The sequence below is a fragment of the Callospermophilus lateralis genome, chromosome 14 (genome assembly GCF_048772815.1).
Source record: "Callospermophilus lateralis isolate mCalLat2 chromosome 14, mCalLat2.hap1, whole genome shotgun sequence".
Taxonomy (NCBI): Eukaryota; Metazoa; Chordata; class Mammalia; order Rodentia; family Sciuridae; genus Callospermophilus; species Callospermophilus lateralis.
In genome coordinates, this window is record NC_135318.1 from 97,034,689 (window position 1) to 97,057,358 (window position 22,670).

Consider the following 22,670-nt stretch of genomic DNA (forward strand, 5'->3'; position numbering starts at 1 on the left):
TTTTTGCCTAACTAGATAAAACCCACATGAAACTTTAAAAAGATGCATTAAAGGCACTTGACGTAATCCAACACTCATTCGTGACAAACTAGGAACTTCCTAGTTCCATGCTGGCAAATTCCTCAACATGATAAAGGGTATCTATATTTTTAAAACAAATCTAAAATTCACATCGAATTTAATGGAAACAAGGCAAGGATGTCCACTCTTGTCACTTCTATTCGACATTGTACTAGAGTTTCTAGTCAATACAAAAAAGACAAAAGAGAAGGATATAAATTAATTTTTTACAGTTTCTAAAGCTGGGGATGTAGCTCAGTGGTAGAGCACTTGCCTAGAACGCAGAAAGCCTGGGTTCAATTGCCAGCACTGCAAAACAGAACAAAAGTTCATCAAGCGCAGGAAGAGGTCATACAAAGAATACAGGACTCATCTCGATAGCCATTAGAAGACAAGAGCTGCCAGAACACACGGAAGGCACGTCTGAAAATTTCAGAGGAAACACATTCAGCCTAAAATTCTTTACCCAACCATCAACCAAGTGTGAATTTAGGAGTGTAAAAAGAAATTTATTTATTTATTTATTTATTTATTCACACACACACACACACACACACACACACACACACACACAAACACACGGAAGGGTGAAAGGTGGTCCCAAAGGCCAAGAACACCTCCAGTGCAGGCCCAAGGACAGAGCTTCAGGAGGAAACATTGGAAAGAAAACAAACCTGATATTATCTGGTACACTAGGGCACTGGAAAGAACTGATAGGTGACATATCTGAAGAATCCACATATGGGAGGTGGAAAACCCATAACCATACAAAGGAAGGAAGAGACAGTCATTAACACCAAGAATATAAAACACTGGAAATAAGGGAAAGGTGAGAGCACCATACTGGGCTCAAAAGAAAGATAACTTCATTCATTCACAATAACATCAACAAGAAATAACACTTTAGCTAAAAATTATAGTGAAACAAGTGAGCGAAGAGAACAAAAAGTACATTCTTATCTGTGATAGGAAGTTCACTCATGCTGTCTCAAACTGAAAACAATAATGCAGCAGCACTTTATGAATATGATTTAGAAACACGAAATACCAAAAAGAACACTTGCCTCTACCACTTCTTCAGCATGGGTTTCCTAACGTTCTTCCTGCCTCACTACCTCCCCTCCACTTGATCTGCCAAAGCCTCCACCCCCAGGCTTTGTATTCCATCTACATGCCACTTACACCAAAACTCACATCTCGATTCTTCTTGGAACTCTAGATGGCCACCTCTAAAACCTGTTCTTCTCCAAGCTTTCCCAGTCTTAATAAATGGTGCCACCAGCCATCATCTCAGACAAAACCTAAGCACCATCCTTGATCCCTCTACCTCCTCTCCGATCCAACAATACATGCATTCAGGTCTACCCCCAAGACTCTGGTGGGATCCGTCCATGAAGCCTAGCCCACATCAACCTGGCTAACACAATAGAGAAAAACCCTCTCGAGAAAATTCCTATTTCTACTTTGCCTCCTTAGCAGCAGAGATCACTCTGAAAAAGTAAATTGGATCAGAGCTCGTTCCTGGTACACAACTTCCAAGACTTTCCACAGTGGAATCCAGTGCTCTAAAGCCAAAGTGCTCCAACCCGTAACCCCTGGTCCAGCTTCCCCAATAAACTCCCTGCGCATCTCACACCAGGGCTGTCCACACTTTCCTTCGTGTTCTTTCAACATGCCATGCTCATTCCTGCCTCAGGGCTTGGATACCTGCTCCTCAGCTGCTGAGTTCCCTCCTCACTCTGCTTCTCTGGCTTCTCGTCAGCGAGGCCTCAGTTCTCCTCAAAGACCCTGTCTGATGGCACCTGCATCTTCACAGTCCCTGTCCCCATCTTCATCAAGCAGCTTCATTGTTGCTATCCATTTCAACCTGAAAGATGTCTATCTATTTGCTCGACTATCACCCTGTAAGCTACCCCTACCCCTCCAGGACCGCTGTAAACAGCTCTAAGACAGCAAGGATGTCCTTTATCACGTTTACCACCACAAGTGCAGTGTAATAGCACCTCAACAAATATTAATAAGTGGACAAATTACCTGAGCTCAAGAGAAATGAAGAAAAGCTCCTCACAAATCAAAGAGCACAGGGCCAATAAACCACTAATATCCCATAACTGGGATTAGTAAATTTCCCTCCAGACCTAAACCATTATTGCAGTAGTTGAAACTCTCTGACCAATAATCATTGTTCAATTACTCCTCTCCATTTTAGCATATCAGCTTCTAGGGACCATACCAAAGGAACAATTGACACATAGGAAGGAAGTTCCCCTAAGGAAAGTCACAAGAGGACAAGAGGAGCTCCCATTTCTACTTTATCTTTCATCCTAGTTTTCAGAGAGGAACAACCAAGTCTCCTGGACTCTTAGGTCCAATCGGGTCAGAAGGGGCGAGGCTCATTTCTCTTGAGAATAGGGTTTATTAAGCTGCCACTAAAAGATAACTGCCTCCACAAAGTGCTCACCACCACCTCAGGAAACATCGTCCCCTCCCAGTTGAAAGCATTAATTGCAACAAGAACCATTTCATGTGACTGCTGACTGGATCCTGAACTCCCTCAGGTGCAGAGGTTCACATGGACTCTGAATCATGGTTCTAGAACGTGGCACACTCCACTTCCCAGCATGACTGAACCAATTCCACAGCAAAGTTCAGGTTCCCTGTCCCCTCTACACTCGGCCAATCACTCCCTACCACTGTGGCTCACCAAGTCAACAGGATGACGATGTACACCTCTGGTTAGGACAGTTCCAATTTACAACTGCTGCTGCACCATTAATTGTTAGTAGCATGCCCTTTACTCTCAAGTGCCCTAAACTGGGAAAAAAAAATTTTATGATCACTATAACTGTAGAGGAAAAAAAAAGATCCGTTGACCACAGAGTAGCCTGAATGTAATGAAAATTAACAATAAAATTCCTATTATGAGATGCAAAGCACTAAGCTTAAAAATGATGAAGATGATGTAGACATTGACTAGAATGAGAAAAATAATACAGAAATACTGATACTGGGTTCTAAATGTTATCTACCACTTACACAGAGACAAAAAGCCTTATCCATTCCTTTCTGCCATGACCTAAACCACAAAAGACAAGCTTCTGAATAAACGAGGATGAAAATTTTACACAATACCCAGTCTAGTGGGATCTGAACCAGACTCCTACAACTAGAGAACAAAATGGTGTAAAAAGTGGTTATTGAACGGTGTTAGAGAAAATAGCAGAATGGGGACCTCTGGGGTACATCTCTCCCCAAAACCACAATGTGAGGGGGTTGAAAAGGAGGGGGCTGAGGTGTGGCTCAAATGGAATGCACTTGCCTAGAATGTGTGAGGCCCTGGATTCCATTCCAGCAGGGGTTGGGGCATAGCACACCTATAGTATAAAACTATTTGTGTAAAAATGTTTAAAACACACAAAATCATATACACATATGTGATTTCTAGATAGTCATATCCATAAAGCAACACATAAAATGGAGTGGGATCCTACACAGGTATGATGTGGTCGCCTCCACCAGGGAAGGAAAGCAAAAGGAACACTGGGTGATGGATGTTAAATAGATCTGCTGTGCTTTGCTCATTAAAAATGAAGAGAAATTCTAGAAGTAAATATGAAAAAACCTGGGTAATGGAACCACAGGTATTTCTGTATTACTTACTATACCTTCTGAATAATCTTAAATTTTCTTAAGTGAGGTGTGATGGGGGCATAGTCTCTGCCCTTAAGAATCTCACTGTTTTGACTCGGCTTATAATCACCGCTTCTTTTTATAAACTTTCATGCTCACGAAGTTCCCAGTGAATATCTGTCCCAAATGTCAAGCTCTGTAATTTGCAGGATCTACCTTCTTTCATCAAGAAGGGGGGGGGGGCGGGGGGAAGAGCCCTGTTTTCCTATATTTGCTTCACAGAACTTTTCCTGGTTTTTCCAATTTCTCCATGGTCATCAACAGTAAAATAAGAGAAAAAAAATTTAGAGCCATGAATATGGCCCAATAGTAGAGTGCTTGCCTAACATGCACAAAGGCTGGGTTCCATTAACAACAAAACTTTAATTTTTAAAAAGCCTCAAGAGAGCCACAGTGGCTTTTCTAAAATGAAAGAGTAAGCTACAAAAGAAACAAGGTCCCAACACACTTCATCCCAGTGAACACCATCTACACCAGCCCTGCCTTGCTCTTGAACAAGCAACCAAATCCTACTATTTCAGAACAAGGCTGGTCATGTGCGACCTCTGGAGTCTCCTGGATCTTCTCCAGAATGTAGTTCAAAGTGTGAGTTGACTGCCAGAAGGCCAAATACCCCACCTTTCATGACACACCTGATCCTCAGTGCAACTCTCAGAAAATGGTTTCAAAGTAACAAAAGTTCCACACTGCACACCTGCATTCTCTACTTTTTTATTTTTAATTTTTTAGTTGTAGATGGACACAATACCTTTATTTTTATTTATTTATGTGGTGCTGAGATCAAACCCAGAGCCCAAGGCATGCAAGGCAAGCACTCTACCACTGAGCCACAATCCCAGCCCTCTACTCTTTTTGTACATTAATTTTATTTATTTTAATTAGGTATATGAGACAGCAGAATGCATTCTGATTCATTGTACACAACTGCAGCACAACTTTTCATTTCTCTGGTTGTACATGATGTAGCATTGCACCGTATACGCAGTACCTAGTTGCACCTAGTACATGTACCTAGGGTAATGATGTCCATCTCATTCCACCATCTTTCCTGCCCCCATGGCCCTCCTCACCCCTCCCTCCCCTTTGCCCAATCAAAGTTCCTCCATTTTTCCCATGGCCCCTTTCTTCATTATGGATCAGGATCCACTTATCAGAGAGAACATTCAGCCTTTGGTTTTTTGGGATTGGTTTACTTCACTTAGCATGATATTCTCCAACTCTAGCCATTTAACTGTAAATGCCATAATTTTATTCTCTTTTAATGCTAAATAATATTCCATTTTGTATATATACCACAGCTTCTTTATCCATTCATCTATTGAAGGGCATCTAGGTTGCTTCCACAGTTTAGCTATTGTGAATTGAGCTGCTATAAACATTGATGTGACTGCATTACTATAGTATGCTGATTTTAAGTTCTTTGACTATAGACTGAGGAGTGGGATAGCTGGGTCAAATCATGGTTCCATTCCAGGTTTTCTAAGAAATCTCCATACTGCTTTCCAGATTGTCTGCACTAATTTGCAGATCCGCCAGCAATTTATGAGTGTGCCTTTTCCCCCACATCCTTACCAATACTTATTGTTGACTGTATTTTTTAAAAAAAAAACTCGGATTGAACTCAGGGGCACTCAACCACTAAGCCACATCCCCAGCCCTATTTTGTATTTTATTTAGGGTTAGGGTCTCAATGAATTGCTTAGCATCTTGCTTTTGCTGAGGCTGGTTATGAACTTGTGTTCCTCCTGTCTCAGTCTCCTGAGCTGCTAGGACTACAAGTGTGCACCACCATGCCCGGCTTTGTTGTATTTTTGATGACTACCATTCTGACTGGTATGAGATGAAATCAGAGTAGTTCTGATTTGCATTTCTCTATTTACTAGATGTTGGGCATTTTTTCATATATTTGTTGATCAAATATATCTTCTTCTGAGAAATGTCTGTTTAGCTCCAGAAATCTACCCCATTCACCTCAAAAATAAAAAATAAAATACTTGGAAATCAACTTAACAAAATGTAAACTACAGAACACTAGAGAAATAAATTGAATAAGACATTAGAAGATGGAAAGACCTTCCATGCTCTTGGGTAGGCAAAATTAATACTAGCAAAATGGCCATACTACCCAAAGCACTATATAAGTTCAATGTGATTCCAATTAAAATTCCATAATTACTCCTTATAAAAACAGAAAAAGCAATCATGAAATTCATTTGGAAAAATAAGAGACCCAGAATAGCCAAAGCAATTCTTAGCAAGAAGAGTGAAGCAGGAGGCATCAAAATACCAGACCTTAAACTATAATACAAAACTATAGAAACAAAAATGGCATGGCATTGGCACCAAAATAAACATGTAGACCAATGGTCCAGAATAGAAGACACAGAGACAGGCCCACATAAATGGAGTTATCTCATACTAGACAAAGGTGCCAAAAACTTTGGAGAAAAGATAGCCTCTTCAACAAATGGTGCTAGGAGAACTGGAAATCCATATGCAGCAAAATGAAACTAAACCCTATCTCTCACCATGGGCAAAACTCAACTCAAAGTTGGATCAAGGACCTAAGAATTAGACCAGAGACCCTATGCCTAACAGAGAAAAGAGTAGACCCAAATCTTCATCATATCAGATTAGGCCCCAACTTCCTTAACAAGATTCCTAAAGCACAAGAAATAAAATTAAGAATTAATAAATGGGATGAACGCAACTAAAAAGCTTCTTCTCAGCAAAAGAAGCAATCAGTGAGGTGAAGAGAGAGCCTATATTTTGGGAGCAAATTTTTGCCACACACACATCAAATAGAGCACTAATCTCCAGGATAGATAAAGAACTCAAAAAACTTAACAAAAAAAAACAACTGTCAATAAATGAACTAAGGAGCTGAACAGACACTCCTCTAACTACTTCTAATGGTGCTGCACTGTCACATTTATTTTCATCGACTCTGTAACAGACCCAAACATCAATCAAGTCCACAGCTCCCTCCCCTGAGAGTCTCTCAATGCTGAGGTTACTGCAGAGTGTGCGGCTGACAACAGGCTCCTTTTCAAGCCCAAGATAAAAATAAATGTAAGGCTAGTGAGGTTTTTTAAATTTGATGCAGTCAACGTAGTTTATTTAAAAGCCACAAGATTCAGGTTTATTGTTTACACACCAAAATAATAGGCACACACCTGTAATCCCAGTGACTTGGGAGGCTGAGGCAGGAGGACTGCAAGTTCAAAGCCAGCTGCAGCAACTTAGCAAGGCCCTGTCTTAAAATTAAAATATAGAAAGGCCTAAGGATGTGGCTCAGTGGTCAAGCACTCCTGGTTCAATCCTGGGTAGTCCCCCCCACCAAAGAAAAACCCTAAAACCCAGTTTTCTGTGTATCACTGGAAGGGAAAAAAGGTTACATCCCTCCTAAAATTTGGCACATATTTTGCTAAAAAGACAGTTTAATGGTTGTGTTTAGTAATGAAACAAAAATCCCCCTTCATCATTCAAGTTAACACAACTTTTCCAAAAATACCAGCAACTAACAATATAAACTCTTCAATTTAAAGGGAACACTGATATTTCACAGGACTTGAGTAGCCTTTAATAAACAGCAACATAAATTGATTACTTTTTCTTTATAAAAACCGGCGGGGGGGGGGGGGGGGGCGCTGTGACTAAATATGAACTAATAAAGTAGTTTTGACCAAAGCATAGAAAGAAATCCCATTAGGTGGTAGACAATGGGAGGTTTCCAGAAGCTTCTCTAAGGAGACACATTTGGTAGCCCGGCTCTGCTGTACTGGGGTTCATGCCAGCCTCTGTGAACTGATGCGGGAGAATGAGCCATGGAGTAAATAGCGCCTGGTTCAGACCAGGTTTCTAGCACTCTCCACGCACCGGGTCGAGTGCATCAGCGGTAGGCCAACTGCCTGACCATCTTCACAGCAACTGGGAGACTAATGCCTACCCCCCAGAGCTGCTGAGAGGACTGAAGGTGACCAGGACAGAAAGATGGTCATCAAATGATATCCCCCATCATTCCCACCCAGCAGGGTGCTTAGCTTCAGTTTTGAAACTGCAGGTTCATTTCCCTGAAAAGGCGGTGGCAACATCAGGCAATCATGCGAGTCTCGCGGGTCCTACATTTCTCTGCAAAATTGTTTGCAAACAAGCACAACTTTACTAAAAATAAAAGGGAGGGAAATGAAACAGATAAAAGATTTGGGAGATAAATGCCAACTATGAGGGGGACTCTTTATTCCACAAACCCTGAAGGTCATGTTCTTAAGCTTAACTTGGCTGACTCACTGAAAGCACACACAGAAGGGCCGACCAGCGACACACACGGGGTGTCCAGTCTAGGACTGCCCCAGTTCAGGAACATTTACTTCCTTTCTCCATAACTCACACAAAATGTCGGGGGAAGAAAAGATAAGGGGTGCTTGGAGATAGCGGCTCTCCACACAGAAGCTTGCCAGGATGAACAAGGTGAGTACCGGCTGGCTGGCTGTTTGCTGCCATGTGAGATGAACCAGCTGGCAGATGCCTTTCCAATCCCACACAGCTTTCTCCTCTCAGTAACAAGTTCCAGCTGCTAGCTTGCCTCCAGAGTTCCAGTCCTACTGGAATTAACTCCTTGAATGAGCTGGGCTCCATCACACAGAGCTAAGTCCTAGAGATCAATGAAACCTCATCCCCAAAGCAACATGATGGTTCAGCTAACAGCCAACCAATGACATTTTCTACAGCAACACTGTTTCCATCTAAGTCTCAAGAGCACCCAGCTTGGGTCTCTAATATAATTCTTACAGGCAGAAACTAGGACTCTTAAGGGGTGACTAATCCCACATTTCCTGGTAGGAAAATAGAAGGATGGGTCTGAAGCACAGAAACAGTACAAGAAAGCACAGATGCTTTGGAGAGTGTGAGTGAATGTTAAACACACCAAGAAGGCCGGCTAAGAGGACCCCCACAGCCGCAGGGTGACAGTGTGGACACAAAAAGAAAACAACTTTGTTTACTAGGTCAAATTAATTTTGTAAATGGTGCCAAAACATTTAAATATCAAAAAACTTTGAAATACAAATAAAAGGCAAAGACTATGGGGCTTTGTGTTAATCTGAATAAGAATACGTCAATATACTTGAGTATTTCCGTCCTCCAATAAGCATATGTGCTTAAAAACACACAGAGAAACTTGTATCAGTCTGCATATACCAAAAAATGGGAGGGAAAGGGAAATTTTGAGCAAGCCCTCAGTTTGGGATGAAGTAAGAAGCCTAACAAAAACAGGGGAAAATATAAGTTAAAAAAAAAAAAAAGGAACATTCAATTATCTGTCCTAAAATGATCAAGCTTCCAGACCAGCTCCCTTAACTCAGACCAAGAAAATTCTAGGTGAAGTCCGAGTCAGAAAACTCTAACAAGGAATGCTTGAGCTTGCAACACTTTACCATGGCAAAGGAAGGCCGAGAGGACAGTAAGGAATCCTAATTCCTGAAGGGAAAATACCACATAGAAGCAACAAATGTGCTAGTCAGATGTCCATTACAAGTACCAGAAATAATCAGCTTACACAGAAGAAGGGTTTACTTTGGTACAGTTTTAGGTTTTGATCCATGAATGGCTGCCATATTATGGCAGGAGCAGGTGGTAGAGCAAATCTGCCCACCTAATGCAGGCAAGAAAGAAAGGTCAGCGTCCCACAGTTCCCTCTGCAGCTCACCCCTGATGACCCAAAGACCTCCTAGTCCATCTCACCACTTGAAGGTTCCACCACCTCCCAACAATGCCAGCTGGGGACTAAGCTTTTACCACATGGGCCCTGAAGGACATTTAGAACCAAATTATACAGGACCCAGCCAGACAAGAGACTCAGATGAGAAGCAACCAGGTCCCCCACCCCACTCAGTCCTCCCAACCATCCTGATCCTGACTGGCATAGTTCTCAGAAGACCACCCCGCCCTTTTTTCCCAGCTTATGATTTTCAAAAATTCCCCAAAAGGTATAGAAGTAATATTACCATAATCATAGAAAAAATCAGAAATGAGGAATGAAGTTCATGGTACTAACAGTTTCGAAAAAGTTAAAATATAAATATGGTAACAAGTTTTGCAGTATTTGTACTTGTTTTGTCTACTGACTAAAGGATTAAAGTTCAAAAGAATACACTTTACCTTTAATTAAACTATAAAAGAGAAAAGACATGTGCATGTACATATGTAAGTGGTGTATTGTTATCAACCCCCCCCAAAAAAAATAATGTACCCAGTCTAAAGAGAGAATTTTTATAGGAAGTAAAAATTTAAGATAAATAAGATGATGAGGGGCTGGGTTATAGCTCAGCGGTAGAGCGCTCACCTAGCACATGCGAAGCCCTGGGTTCAATCCTCAGCACCACATAAAAATTAAAAAGTAAAATAGAGATATTGTGTCTAACTACAACTAAAAATATATTTTAAAAAATAAGATGATGAGACACTCTGCACCACAAACTCGTCCAGAGCCCTTAAGGTCTCGTTGCCTTTATTGCAACCAATTAATAAACAGTTCCTGGAATTGAGAGAAGTTTCCAGTTCCTATCCTCTCTGAATTAGAAGCTTCCAGTCCCTGTTCCCTGCTAACTCGCCTGGTCTCCCCCACTGTTTTTGTGAACTTTGGCCTCTGGACCACCAGGCCAAAACTCTGTGGTCCATCAGGTCATACACCTCCAGTTCACCAGGCAAAAACTCTTCCACTTTTCAATCTGTTGTCACCTTCATAAACTTTGGTTCAACCCAACATCTACCTTCTCTGTTATTACAAGGTATTCCCAGGTGAACTCCTAAGCAAGAGATTCCTTTCTCCCTCTAATTCCTAATCACCTTTAAAACAACTCAAATGTCACTTCTCATGAGAAACCTTTACAGAACCCCTCATCAGAACAGTCTTTACCTAAGAGACATCACAGCCCTCTGCCCATGCCTTGGAATGTCATCAATAACACTGAATATTCATGTCACCTGTCCTGCTCTTGCACAGTGGCCTCCTTCACAGGGTGGGTTTTCTGTCTTCGTCTTCTTGGCCTTCCCCCCACTCAGGGCAAGGCACACAGCATTTTATGAATGTTGGAGAGAAGGCAGGCAGGAAGGCTAACTACAAGCTGCAATGAAGAAATAAAGCCTAATATTTGGTTTCTGAATAGAAGCCCCATGAGAAAGACCCTTTTCTAAAAAAAGAAGTTGCTGCCCCAGAGACTTCTAGGGAAAATGTCCAAAGAACTGTGTACCAACATGCACTCCAGAAGTGCTGGGATGCCCACTGCGGCTCATTACAAGAAGATGCACACTTGGATTTGTGCACTTTTCTTTAATGCAACTAAAACATTTACTGAAACTGTCCTGAAAACACTAAATGTCTACATGTGTTGAAAAGAAAATGGATTTGCATGCCTACTTCCCACCCTCTGGGCTAGAAAGTTCTAAGGTACCATCACAACTGCAGAGGGGGGGGGAAAAACCTGGCATGTGACCATTTACTACCTTTTTAAATCTTTTTTGGTTGTAGAGGGACACAATACCTTTATTTTATTTATTAGTTTTTAGGTGGTGCTGTAGACCAAACCCAGTGCCTCATACACGTTAGGCAAGCACTCTACCACTGAGCCACACCCCTGCCCCCCATTTACTATTTTTAATCTGGAAAAATAAACTTTAAAAGTAATGAACACTGACTATAATTTGCTGCCACTTTCTAGCTTCCTGTTGGGAAAGTAAAGAATAGAGCTTTTTAAAAATTGACCTAACTTTTATCCTTTGGTTTCAAAAACTGAAAATTTACTTTCACAGGCAAGCAAAATGTACTTTAGCAAAAAAGATGTGACTCTACTTTTCCTGAATAAATTTAAATCTAAATGTTAATCAAATCAACTCTATCCCCAGACTTTCATGTTTACAACATAAAGGGCAACTACAGTTTTCTTCCAAAATTAAATTCTTGATTTCCCATGGAAATTAAGGTGACCATTAAAAGATTTAAAAAAAATGTAAACTAGATTTCCATTATTCAAGGCCTAGCACAATGCCTAGAATAAGCATTAAAAATAAATAAATAAGCACTAAAGCACATGTAAGGAATATGAATAAAAACCAAAGTGGCCCTGAACAGATGAGTGGTTGAATAAATTACAATGCATCTACACCATGGAGTATTATGCAACTGTTAAAAAAAAGGTATTGATGAATGAATATGGAGTAATTTCTAGGACATAATACTAAGCGAAAACTGCAATGGATAAAAGCACCTACCACATGCAACTGTTCAAATGAGAAGGAAGACAACATGAGGAAATGCAAAGGTATCTGCTCAACCTGTGCAATAAGAAATCCAGGAAGGATAAACCAGTACACTGTAATATTGAAAGGGAAAGACAGAAACTTGGTAGAGGGAAGAATGGAAATGGAATACCTCTCAGTATGCTCCCCCAGCTCCAAGTTCTGATTCAATGAAGATGATGTTTTACATATTCAAAATGTAAATAAATTCAATAAAACAAGGTATTAGGGAAACCCAAAATAATACAAAGAGTAATAAATGAGCCTAAGTGCATGCATTATAAATGAATAACATAAGCACAGAGAAGAGGAAGTGACTAAGATAAAAAGTAGGCCAAGTAACTTTAGAAAACAGCAGTCGACTATGTTTTACAAGATAAAATATAAAAATAACTATGCACAAAAACAGTACCCTGGTAAATTTACTTTTTACTTGGGTTGGTTAGCAATTCTGAAACCACTTTATGTATGTATTGGGCATTAGTAATGATATCTGGATAGGAAGATGGTGTTTTGTGATGTCAAGAGACTGGCGTGACAGGGAAAAGACGAGGGTAGTGCAAACAGTATAGTATTACCTTAAAAACTGAGCAACTGCTAAGAACACGTACTTAGGCTTTTTTTAAAAAAAATACAGATGGACAGGGACAGAGATAGACTTGTGTATACATACATACATTTCCTTGTTGTCCACGGAGAGGGACTGGAGGTGGTGATAGCACAGTAGGATGGGACAAAGGGTGCTCGCTTCGGCAGCACATATACTAAAATAGGATGGGACAAAGGGAGTAGAGGCTGCTTGGAGAAATGATTGCATCCAGGCTGGAGTAGAGAAATTACCAGACAAACATGGAGCACATTATAGCATCATAAAGTAATCAACTGCCCAAAACATGCAGGAACTAGACAAAGGTAGTGGTTGTACAGCATTGTGAATGCCCCCTGGAGGGTGCAGACTTCTATGAAATAATGCAACAATCACTAAACAAATCAGCAAATAACAAGGCTCAAGGGTAGAAGAACTCCAGTATCCAGAGTTACTAAAATGTATTTTTCTAAAATATTCATTAGTCAATAAAACAGGATGTGCAAAGAAACAGCAAAGTATAACTCATTCATCAGATAAAAGGAGGCAACAGAAACCACCTATGAGTACAACTAGATGGCAAACTTCAGAGTATGTTCCAGAACTCAAGGAAAGCTTAAAGAAGTTAAGGAAGGGCTGGGATTGTGGCTCAGCGGTAGAGCATTCGCCTAGCATGCACGGGGCCCTGGGTTTGATCCTCAGCACCTCATATAAAAATAAATGAATGGAATAAAGGTATTGTGTCCAACTACAACTAAAAAAATAAAAAAGAAGTTAAGGGAGGCATGACAACATTGGATTGAATACAGAATACCAATAAAGAGACAAATTTTAAGAAAGAACCAAATAGAAATTCTATAGTTGCAAAGTACAATAACAGAAGTTAAAGAAAAAAAAATTCACTAAAGGGCCATGTGATGGTCAATTTTATGTGTCAACTTGCTGGGCTAAGGGATGCCCAGATAGCTGGCAAGACATTTCTGGATATGTCTATGAGGGTGTTTCTAGAAGAGATTAATATTTGAATTGGTAAGCTGAGAAAAGATGATCTCTCTCACCAATATGGGTGGAAATCATCCAACATATTGAAGGTCTAAAGAGAGAAAGATGGAGAAAAAGCAAACTGGGAGGTGGTGGAATCTTTATTAGGTAGGTCTAGTGAAGGCAATTAGACCACAGCCCTTAAATGAACTTTTGGGACACTCCCCCACCCCAACAACCTTTGCTTCCTGGCCACCATAATGTTAACAGGCCACCTCTGCCACACACTCCCCTGCCATAATGTATAGTAACACCTCCACAGGCCCAAGTGACCATAGACTGAACCTCTGAAACTATGAGCCAAAGTAAATCTTTCCCTCTTCCAAGTTTATTTTCTTGGGTTATTGGGTCTTGGTGATAAAAAGCTATATAGATAGCATATATATACAGACACATATGGGCGTACAGACCCGTGTGTATCCATATAAGGTAACACTGCTCATCCATAAGAAATGAGATGCTGATACATATGCCATAAGATGGGTGAATCTTGAAAACATTATGCCACATGAAAGAAGCCAGTCACACTACACAATTTCATTTATACCAAAGTCCAGAAGAGGGAAATCTACATAGATGGGAGGATTGGTGGTTGCCTAGGGTAGGCAGACAAGATGATGAGAACCAGGGCAGTGACAGATACAGGGGACAGGATTTCTTTTCTGAGGTGATGAAAATGCTCTAAAATTGACTGTGGTCATGGATGTAGAAATCTGTTAGCATACGAAAAAACACTGAACTTTGCACTTTAAATGAGTGTAATGTATAATATGTAAATTATGTCTCAATAAAGCTGTTGAGATTTTTCTTAAATACGTTTTTGCTGAATGAATCATTCACCAAATATTTACTAAACATGCATTAACCACCAAGCACTGGTCAGATATACCAGATATAATACCAGTCCTGGTCCAGGGATCTATGACTACTTAATTGGTTTTGCCTGGTTTCTCGATTGTGGTCAACCAAAGCACATTAGGTGCATTAGGATCCCTACCACCACCAGCAAGTGAGACATGTAATTATTCTTGTCCTACCCTCACAACGCCTACCTATAACCCTCCCAAACTAGCCATCCCACGAAATTAGAATTCTGCCTTATTTTTAAGTAGAAATCCTATGTAACCTGCTAAAACTGGTACCCTGCCCAGCTTCCTTAGCAGGATTCCTGACATTCTCATCAATCTCTGCCAATCTCATGGGTCAGTTCTTTTTCTTCCAAGTGGAGAATTAAGATGGTCAGTAACTGTACTGTGATTACCAACTGAATTCAAAACGGCCTAGGAATCCCATGTGCCAGGTATAGTGTCTGTCTCATGACTCCAAAGCATAACTGGTCTACCCACCTTCAGAACTTGTAGTTGTATGCACAAATATTTACTAAATATATTTACTAATACATATGTACCTGCAGCTGCCTGCATCTGGTATGTCTACTGCCCCCTCCTCTGCCTGGCATGCCCTTCACATTCATCATTTACACTCTACCTCCTCTGTGAGACACCTGAAGAATTAGCAGCCTCTGTGCTCTTCTAGGTGGTAGAACAATACCTCAGAGCCTAAGCTCTGAAGTCAAACTTCTCCACCACTTAATGTATGACTCTGGTTAAGTACCACAACCACTCTGCCTTGGTTTTCCCAACTACAAAAAAGACATGAAAATATTTACAGGGTTGTTATGAGGATTAAATGAGATACAAATGTTTAGAACAGGACAGGCACTGTGACTGCCTCTATCTAATTCTGTCTGATGGTACACTTGTTTATATGCCTCTTTCCTGCCAGTCCCTGTTCAAAGACATGTCTTTTTTTTCTTTTCATATTCACAGCATATAATACAGTGCTAGGCACAGGCGAGGTACATGTAAAAGGCCCATGATAAAAAATAACTCTTAGTCCAGCAATGGCAAAGGTTATTGAAATCACACTTTGAAAATAAAAATGAAACCACATGGTTTGTGTGTAGTAGAACTGAATATCTAAAAGCAGGCCTGCCCTGGAAAATCCAAGCTGTCTGACTGCCTGAACTATCTAGAAAGAATCCAAGGGCTCAACAGTGAAGAGTGGTTACATAAACGACAGCAAATCAACACAGGGGATTTCACCCAACCATAACAGGAGGCCTGTGCTGATCCCTCAAAGTCCGGACAAAACACTGAGCAGAAAAACAGCAGAAGAGTAGGCACAGATGATGCAGAGCTGTTCAAAGAGCCATGATCAAAGAAAACAGACTGTGCGTCTAATACTACAGAGACAGATCCTTTACATTCTTTGAATTAATGTTGATGCTACAGACAGCAGATTAATAAGAAACTAATAATAATGCTTCTAATGCCTTTACCTAAGAACCAAGACAAATGGCATGGAGATTCCAAAACTTTAGAGCTCTTACATGAGACACAGGGAGAAGGGTTGAGCTTCTCTATTACTATCTCTGAACTGATACGTTTCCTGATAAGAAAAAACCCACCTACTACTGTTACAGTCAATTCTCTTATTCAGAGGTAGACCCTTAACAGCCAGTCACTTCTTTTGTTTATGTCAAGGATTAATAATCTGATTAATCAAGATTCTTCCTGATTAATACTTCTCATTTGGTACAATTAAAAACTAAAATCTAAAAAGTCTATATTTGTACACAAAGAGCTTTCTTTCAGCAATATTTCTCTTGTTTTCCCCTTAAGAGTCCATCCCCCCAAATAAGAGAAAGACAAACACTGGGAAAACAATACTATACTTGCTTATACCTAGATCCACAGAAGTATATATGCACACACAGAGATCTATGAACAGAAACAAACATACACCAAAAAAACTGAGTCAAGAAACAATCTTTTCAATTTCTTCATGAGACAATACAATGATGTCAGCAATAGCATCTTCAAATAGCTCAGGTGATGATGATATTATAACTTGACTAATAAAATAAATTCCAACACCTCCAACTTTCTTGCCATCAACAGCTTAGATTAATATGAGGAAAGGAGCCAATGAAAGAAATTTACTCCAAATATTCTCTCTTCAAAAAAGAAAAGGTAGAAATTCATTATTCCTGAATATAACAATTCCTAGCAATGAACAGATAACATTCCTTTAAAACACAGTTCAACAGTCTAAATAAAAAACTTTTAATATTCCAATCAGCATGTCTCCTCACCAGCTTCTTAAATGCTTTTGCCTAAGCAGCAATCCGTCCAGGCCTGTGGTTTAAATCATTAACTACACAGCACCAAATCATTAGCATAATTGGCATGTAAATTTCACGAAGGCACTGATTGTGTCCTTTTAAGTGTTCTACACAACAGCCAGTACAAGAAAGCTTATTAAACATTTATGATGATTAGCTAAAAAATAAAACAAAATACCCAAACAAAAGTCTTTGTTATTCAACTTGGCTGTCATGTGTAATGTAAACCACTGATCAGTATCTGTTTCTCCAAGTGCAATTATAAGACATTGAAAACAAAACAAACCCCTTTGGAATTAGAAATTCTGTCTCCTCTGTCCAAGAATACATTGCATTTCTGTGTCAAAAGAAACTGCCAGCAGAGAGCAAGCAAATGCAGGTTGCTAGGATATTTAACTTGAGCATCAGCGCACCGTTTACAAAGCAAAAAGCCCCCACACTTCACGCACATATCCGCAGACATTTTCCCTACCTTTCCCATTTTGCCATGTAGTATACCAAGATAAAGTGAGGAACGATGTGATAAATGCTAAAGCAGTGGCTACAGTTCCATTTCGGAGCCTCATCTCATTTCACCATCACACTGGTTCGTATGTTTGTGATGACAACCAAGACTGTTTTCTTTTTAGCCTGAAGTCAACTGAATCCAGTACTCCTGGCTCCAGGCCAATCAAAACAATCAATGCAAGAGGTTCATTTCAGATGCTCAGGCAGAAGGTGTCTAGCAAGAATACCATTCACAATTGCTACTCAGGATTGTCTTCGCTGTCTTCATGTGCTCCTGTCTTGGGCTGTTTTCTCCCTATCAGTGGGGGAAGAGAAAGAAAACTTGTTCAATAATGCAGAGCACAGGTTTCTTCACTGATTACCCCACTTTGAATGGATTTTTGGCAGGGCCAAGCTGTCCTACCTCCCAACTACACATTTCATATACCAGAATTATGGTCTTTCCCCTCCCAGGAAAAAGTTTCAAATGATATTCCTTCTTCAGGGGTTTGGTTACGTCTGTGAAAAGAAACTTCCGGTTACTTATTTACATGAAGAAGTTACAGGGCTTAGGAGACTCTAGTGATCATACAATGGCTCCCGAGTAACAATCTTGACTCTCCCCAGTTTTCCTATGGCACAGAAACAAGAAATATTTAGAAACACACACATACACACACACGTACGTATATTTGTGAAAACTGACAAGCAATATAGAAGACTCAAAAGACCTGGGTCCTAGATCCAGGTCTGACATTACTTACTCCAAGGTTCACCTATAAAATGAGAAAAGCGGGCTGGGGATGTGGCTCAAGCGGTAGCGCGCTCGCCTGGCATGCGTGCGGCCCGGGTTCGATCCTCAGCACCACATACAAACAAAGATGTTGTGTCTGCCGAAAACTAAAAAATAAATATTAAAAATTCATTCTCTCTCTCTCTCTCTCTCTCTCTCTCTCACCTCTCTCTTTAAAAAAAATAAATAAAATGAGAAAAGCACTTGTCTTTCACATATTATCTTTCACATATTGTCATAAATAGTAAAAAGCCTACAGTTATTATTACTGTTCATCTTCATAGCAAAATAACCTCAGTCTTCCCAGTGACTAACCCAATTCCTAGGGGGTAAATTCAGAATACTTAGCATTTAGAAAACCCAGCAATCCAGCCCCTACCCTATCAGCCAGGGCCTATCACTTCACATTGTTTTAACTCAGGAAATTTGGGAGATCACCACCAATCTAACAAAACTGCTGAGAAAATGAAAAGAAATGAGGTCCTTACAAGTACTTAAGCAAGTACTTAAGCATAGTGCCCAGCACATATTAGGCTCCCAATAAATGTTAACTATATTAAAATATAGAAGCAAACAGCCACTCCTTCAGTCTTCTGTACATATAAACGGTCCCATTCCCCAGGGGTGTGTCAGGCAATCTGAGATGTGCATCGACTCCTGGTTGCCTCAGGGGACCACAAAGATGCTCTTGGCAATAGACTAAATGATACTCTAGTGGAGTGAGTTAATGCACCCCAAAATGCTTAACAAACCCAAGGGGCAATTCTCTCAGTGGAAGATCATGGCAGGCAATTCAGGAACTACCACCTCAGCTACTTCACTGAATACCACTAGAAATCTCCACTAGTAAAGAAAGGTCACAGGTACACCTAATAATGACAAATAGAACCACAACTCACTGAATGTCTCCTATGTGCTGGGTCAATTATGTGGTCTAAACCTTTACAAAATCCTACAAGATGGGCATCATTAACACTATTTTACACACAAAGAAATCAACATAAAGAGAAAAGCTAGATCTGTATGATCCCAAAGTTCAAACACTTTGCCCCTCAAATTCAGCCACCTGTAGCACAGCAGTATAAAGAGAAGAGCCAGGTATACTGGAAGTCTCAGGTTAAACTGGACGATCTTCCCAAAATGTTAATTTTACCCAACTGTAAGTGTGAATCTCAAAAATGTTTTATATACTAGAACAAATATGGATTCATTGTGGTAAAAATTGCAAAATTCACAGTAATTTTCAAAGTCTAAACATACAACTTTTAATAAATTTCTCACTTCCTGCAGCTTTTGGCTAGTTCCCCACCCCAGAACTCCCAACAAAGCATGCCTGTTTCCCAGCTTTGGACAGCAGCTCTTATTTCCATATATCATTCTAAAAATACTAAACCCCACTCCATTGGGTCCTCTTACTACCTGAGCACAAAGACATTATCACATAAAGTTATCACTGCTAAACCAAATGTGTTGACCTTTCTATAGTCAAGATAACTTCAATACTGAACAGCTTAGAATCGAAATCTTTGTGACAAAAAAAAAAAAAATCCTATAATTTAAAATTCCAGAGAGCATCTAATTGTCTGAAATCAATAAGCACCCAACAATGAGTTCTGATTAAAAAAAATAGAGGTGATAATGGAGTGAATTATATAACTTGGAATTCTCATCCTGGTGTGACATTACACAAAAATGCTTGCAACTTTCTGTTGCTATGCACTTAGTCATATTTTACTTCAGAAAGGATTTTGTTCTAGTAGGAGATCTAAAAAATATACAGGTCATTAGAGTAAACACTCACTAATGGAGAAGCAGAGAAACAGAATCATCGAATAAGGATATTTCACAATACCGTTTTATTAAGTAGGGAAAAAATCTGCATAAAATTCAGTACAAATGTGTGAAGGCAAACTCTAAAATTAAAATCAACTATAGCTATGCTATCCATAATACATGAAGAACATAAGGAATATTAAATACTGGATTCAAGAAATTAGCAAACTCAGGTTTGAAGAAGATACTTATAATGAATTTCACTAATAAGACCTGAAATTTCACAAGAAAAATATGAGAGCCTTTCACTCAGCAAGAATGTAGTCATACATTTTTAATTAGGATTTCTAAACTAATGAAGTTTAACTGCGCAGCACAAGTGAATGAAATCTCCAGATGAGAGCAAAAACTAATGAGCTACAAGCTCTTAAATCACCACAGGCAGTATCAGGCTGGCTTGTCAGACACAGGTGACCCACATTTTTATCAGTGTCCACATCTGCAAACATTTTAATCTAACACCTGAATACTCTCTCACTTAACACATTTGAATCTTTAAATCTCTCTCTCTCTCTCTCTCTCTCTCTCTCTCTCTCTCTCTCTCTCTCTCTCTCTCTCACTCTCACACACACACACACACACACACACACACACACAGAGGTAGTGGCTAAAATTACTTGTCATTTCTCTAGCCTCCCAAAGATGAATGGAACTTTCAACTCCTGACCTCATGATGAAAAATCTGTTTGGTTAACAGATTTAACAATCTTACATCGTTAGTCTTGTACTGCTGGATTCAAAACCTTTTAAAATGTTCACTGAAATATTTAGCATGCTCCATGGCTGGGAGAACACTTTGCTGAACGTTTGGCATATTCCTTAATCAGCATCCCACAGACAGAGGTGCCTGAAGAACAGAAGGCACAATCCGGATATCCACAATCAATGAAAACCATGACGTAAGCTTTGATAACTTTACCACCACAATTCTGTTAAAATCGTGTTGTTTTCCCTTTATAAAGGGATCGATCTTTTTCTTTAATACAGCTTACATAATTTCGTCGTCCAGTGCGTTTTCACATTTACTCTTGCGGGTTAAAGAAACCTATCTCACACTAACCTGTTAATCACCCTATTTTTTTTTTAAAACATTCAGCAAAAGAAATCAACCACACCTATTATCTGATTCTAAATTTAGACTTCTCTCTTCCAACGAAGGGCTGTGCCGTCCTTTTATCAAGATCTCCGACAGCAAAAGGCACAGCAGCCTCGGGGACGCACAGGGTCCCTGCCCGCGGCTCTCGGTGCGGAAGACGAGCACCGCGAGGGCTCCGGGAAGCAGGGTCCTGCGAGCGGCACCGGGGCCAGCCACCAGAGCTCGCCTTCCAGATGTCACCTGGCCCCAGCCTCGGGGTCCCGCTCGGCCCCGTCCGGACAGGGAGCTGAGGCCTGGGGCACTGGGGGGAGGTGCTCTCTCACCCCGGACCACCAGGTCCTCACTTCACCGCAAATCCGCCACCCCGGCGGCACGCCCGGTCCCCTCAGCGGGAGCAGCCCCTGCCTCGGCGCCCCGGAGCCTCGCGGGGCGGCTCCCAGTCCGGCGGACAGCGGACCCCGACCCCACGGCGCCCCTCCCTCCCGCTCCCCACCCTCGGGAAGCCCACACACTTTGCTCTACTTTCCCCCAAAGTCGAGGAGCCCGGCGAGCGCCGGGAACGCACGGGGCGCCGGGCGGGCCGCCGGGAGGACGCGCGGCACCGCGCGATACAGGGCGGTGCGAGGAAGGCGTCCCGGCCCGCGCCGCGCCCCCGAGGCCCAGGCAGCGCCCCCGGCCAACCCCGCGCGCCAGAGGCGAGAGCACCTCCCGGCGCACCAGCTCCCGGCCGGGCCGCGGCGCCCGCGGCTCCGTTACCAGCAGGTGGATCTCCCGCAATCGCGGCGCCGCAGAGCCCGGCCGCCGGCGCCTCCCCTCAACCCGCTCCCTCCGCGCAGCCGCCCTGCGCTCCCGCCGCCAGGCCGCCGCGCGCCTCCGCAGCCCAGAGCCGCTCACCTGCCGCTGGCGCCGGCGCTCCCGCCGCGGCCGCAGGCAGAGCTGCTGTGGCCGCAGCCGCCGCCGCCGCGCCCCGCCCCGCCCTCCCGCCGCGGCTCCGCCCCGCCCCGCCCAGCCCGCGACCCCGCCAGCCATTGGCCGCCCGCCGCCGCGCCAGTGGCCCGCCCGGCTGTCACTTAGGGGCGCCGTCGCTCGGCCTATATAACTCTCGTGAGATCTTTCCCCGGGCACTCGGCGTCACGGCACGGTCCGAGCGGTGCCTCGCTCCCCGCGCCCGGGCTCCCGGTGCTCGGCGCACTCCCCGCCGCCACAGCTGGCTTTGGTTCCCCGCGGCGTCTGCGGAGGCAGCTCCCGCCGCCAACAAAGGCCGAGGCAGCGCTCGGCCTCCGCCTCGGCGCGCGACCCGACCGCCCCGGGCTGCCCGCGAGTCCACCCCCTTCCCCCAGCGCCCGTCGCATCCCTGGTCCGCATTCCCAGGGACAAGTCCCGGCCCTAATCCAGGGACAGCTTCCAGGCCCTGGGGTTCCGGGCATCTCACTGACAGCCCCAGCGGGGGACATGTTGTCCCCAACTTACGGATGAGGAAGACGGGACTGGAAAGATTGACTTAAACCCCGAGGACGAGGAAACAGGGCTAGGATTTAAATGCATATCATTCGGGTGCTCATGCCCCTAGTTTTCCCGTTAGGCCACGCAGTTTTGCCCCTTT

At 42.2% G+C, this 22,670-nt stretch overlaps 1 protein-coding gene across 2 annotated transcripts in view; it reads right to left on the reverse strand.

Annotated features, from left to right (window-relative positions):
- Mgat4a (alpha-1,3-mannosyl-glycoprotein 4-beta-N-acetylglucosaminyltransferase A) overlaps window positions 1-22,034 on the reverse strand; it is a 99,306-nt gene extending 77,272 nt beyond the window's left edge. The window contains exons 1-2 of one of the 2 annotated variants that reach the window (XM_076834018.2): window positions 21,962-22,034; window positions 17,332-17,661 (exon numbers count right to left, since the gene is read on the reverse strand). In XM_076834018.2, the coding sequence (XP_076690133.1) occupies window positions 17,332-17,425 (94 nt within the window). In that variant the 5' untranslated portion in view covers window positions 17,426-17,661; window positions 21,962-22,034. Of the gene's footprint in view, window positions 1-17,331; window positions 17,662-17,793; window positions 18,306-21,961 lie in introns of those variants that run through there. The other variant, XM_076834019.2, reaches the window with a different exon arrangement.
- Between the last annotated feature and the right edge of the window lie 636 nt (window positions 22,035-22,670).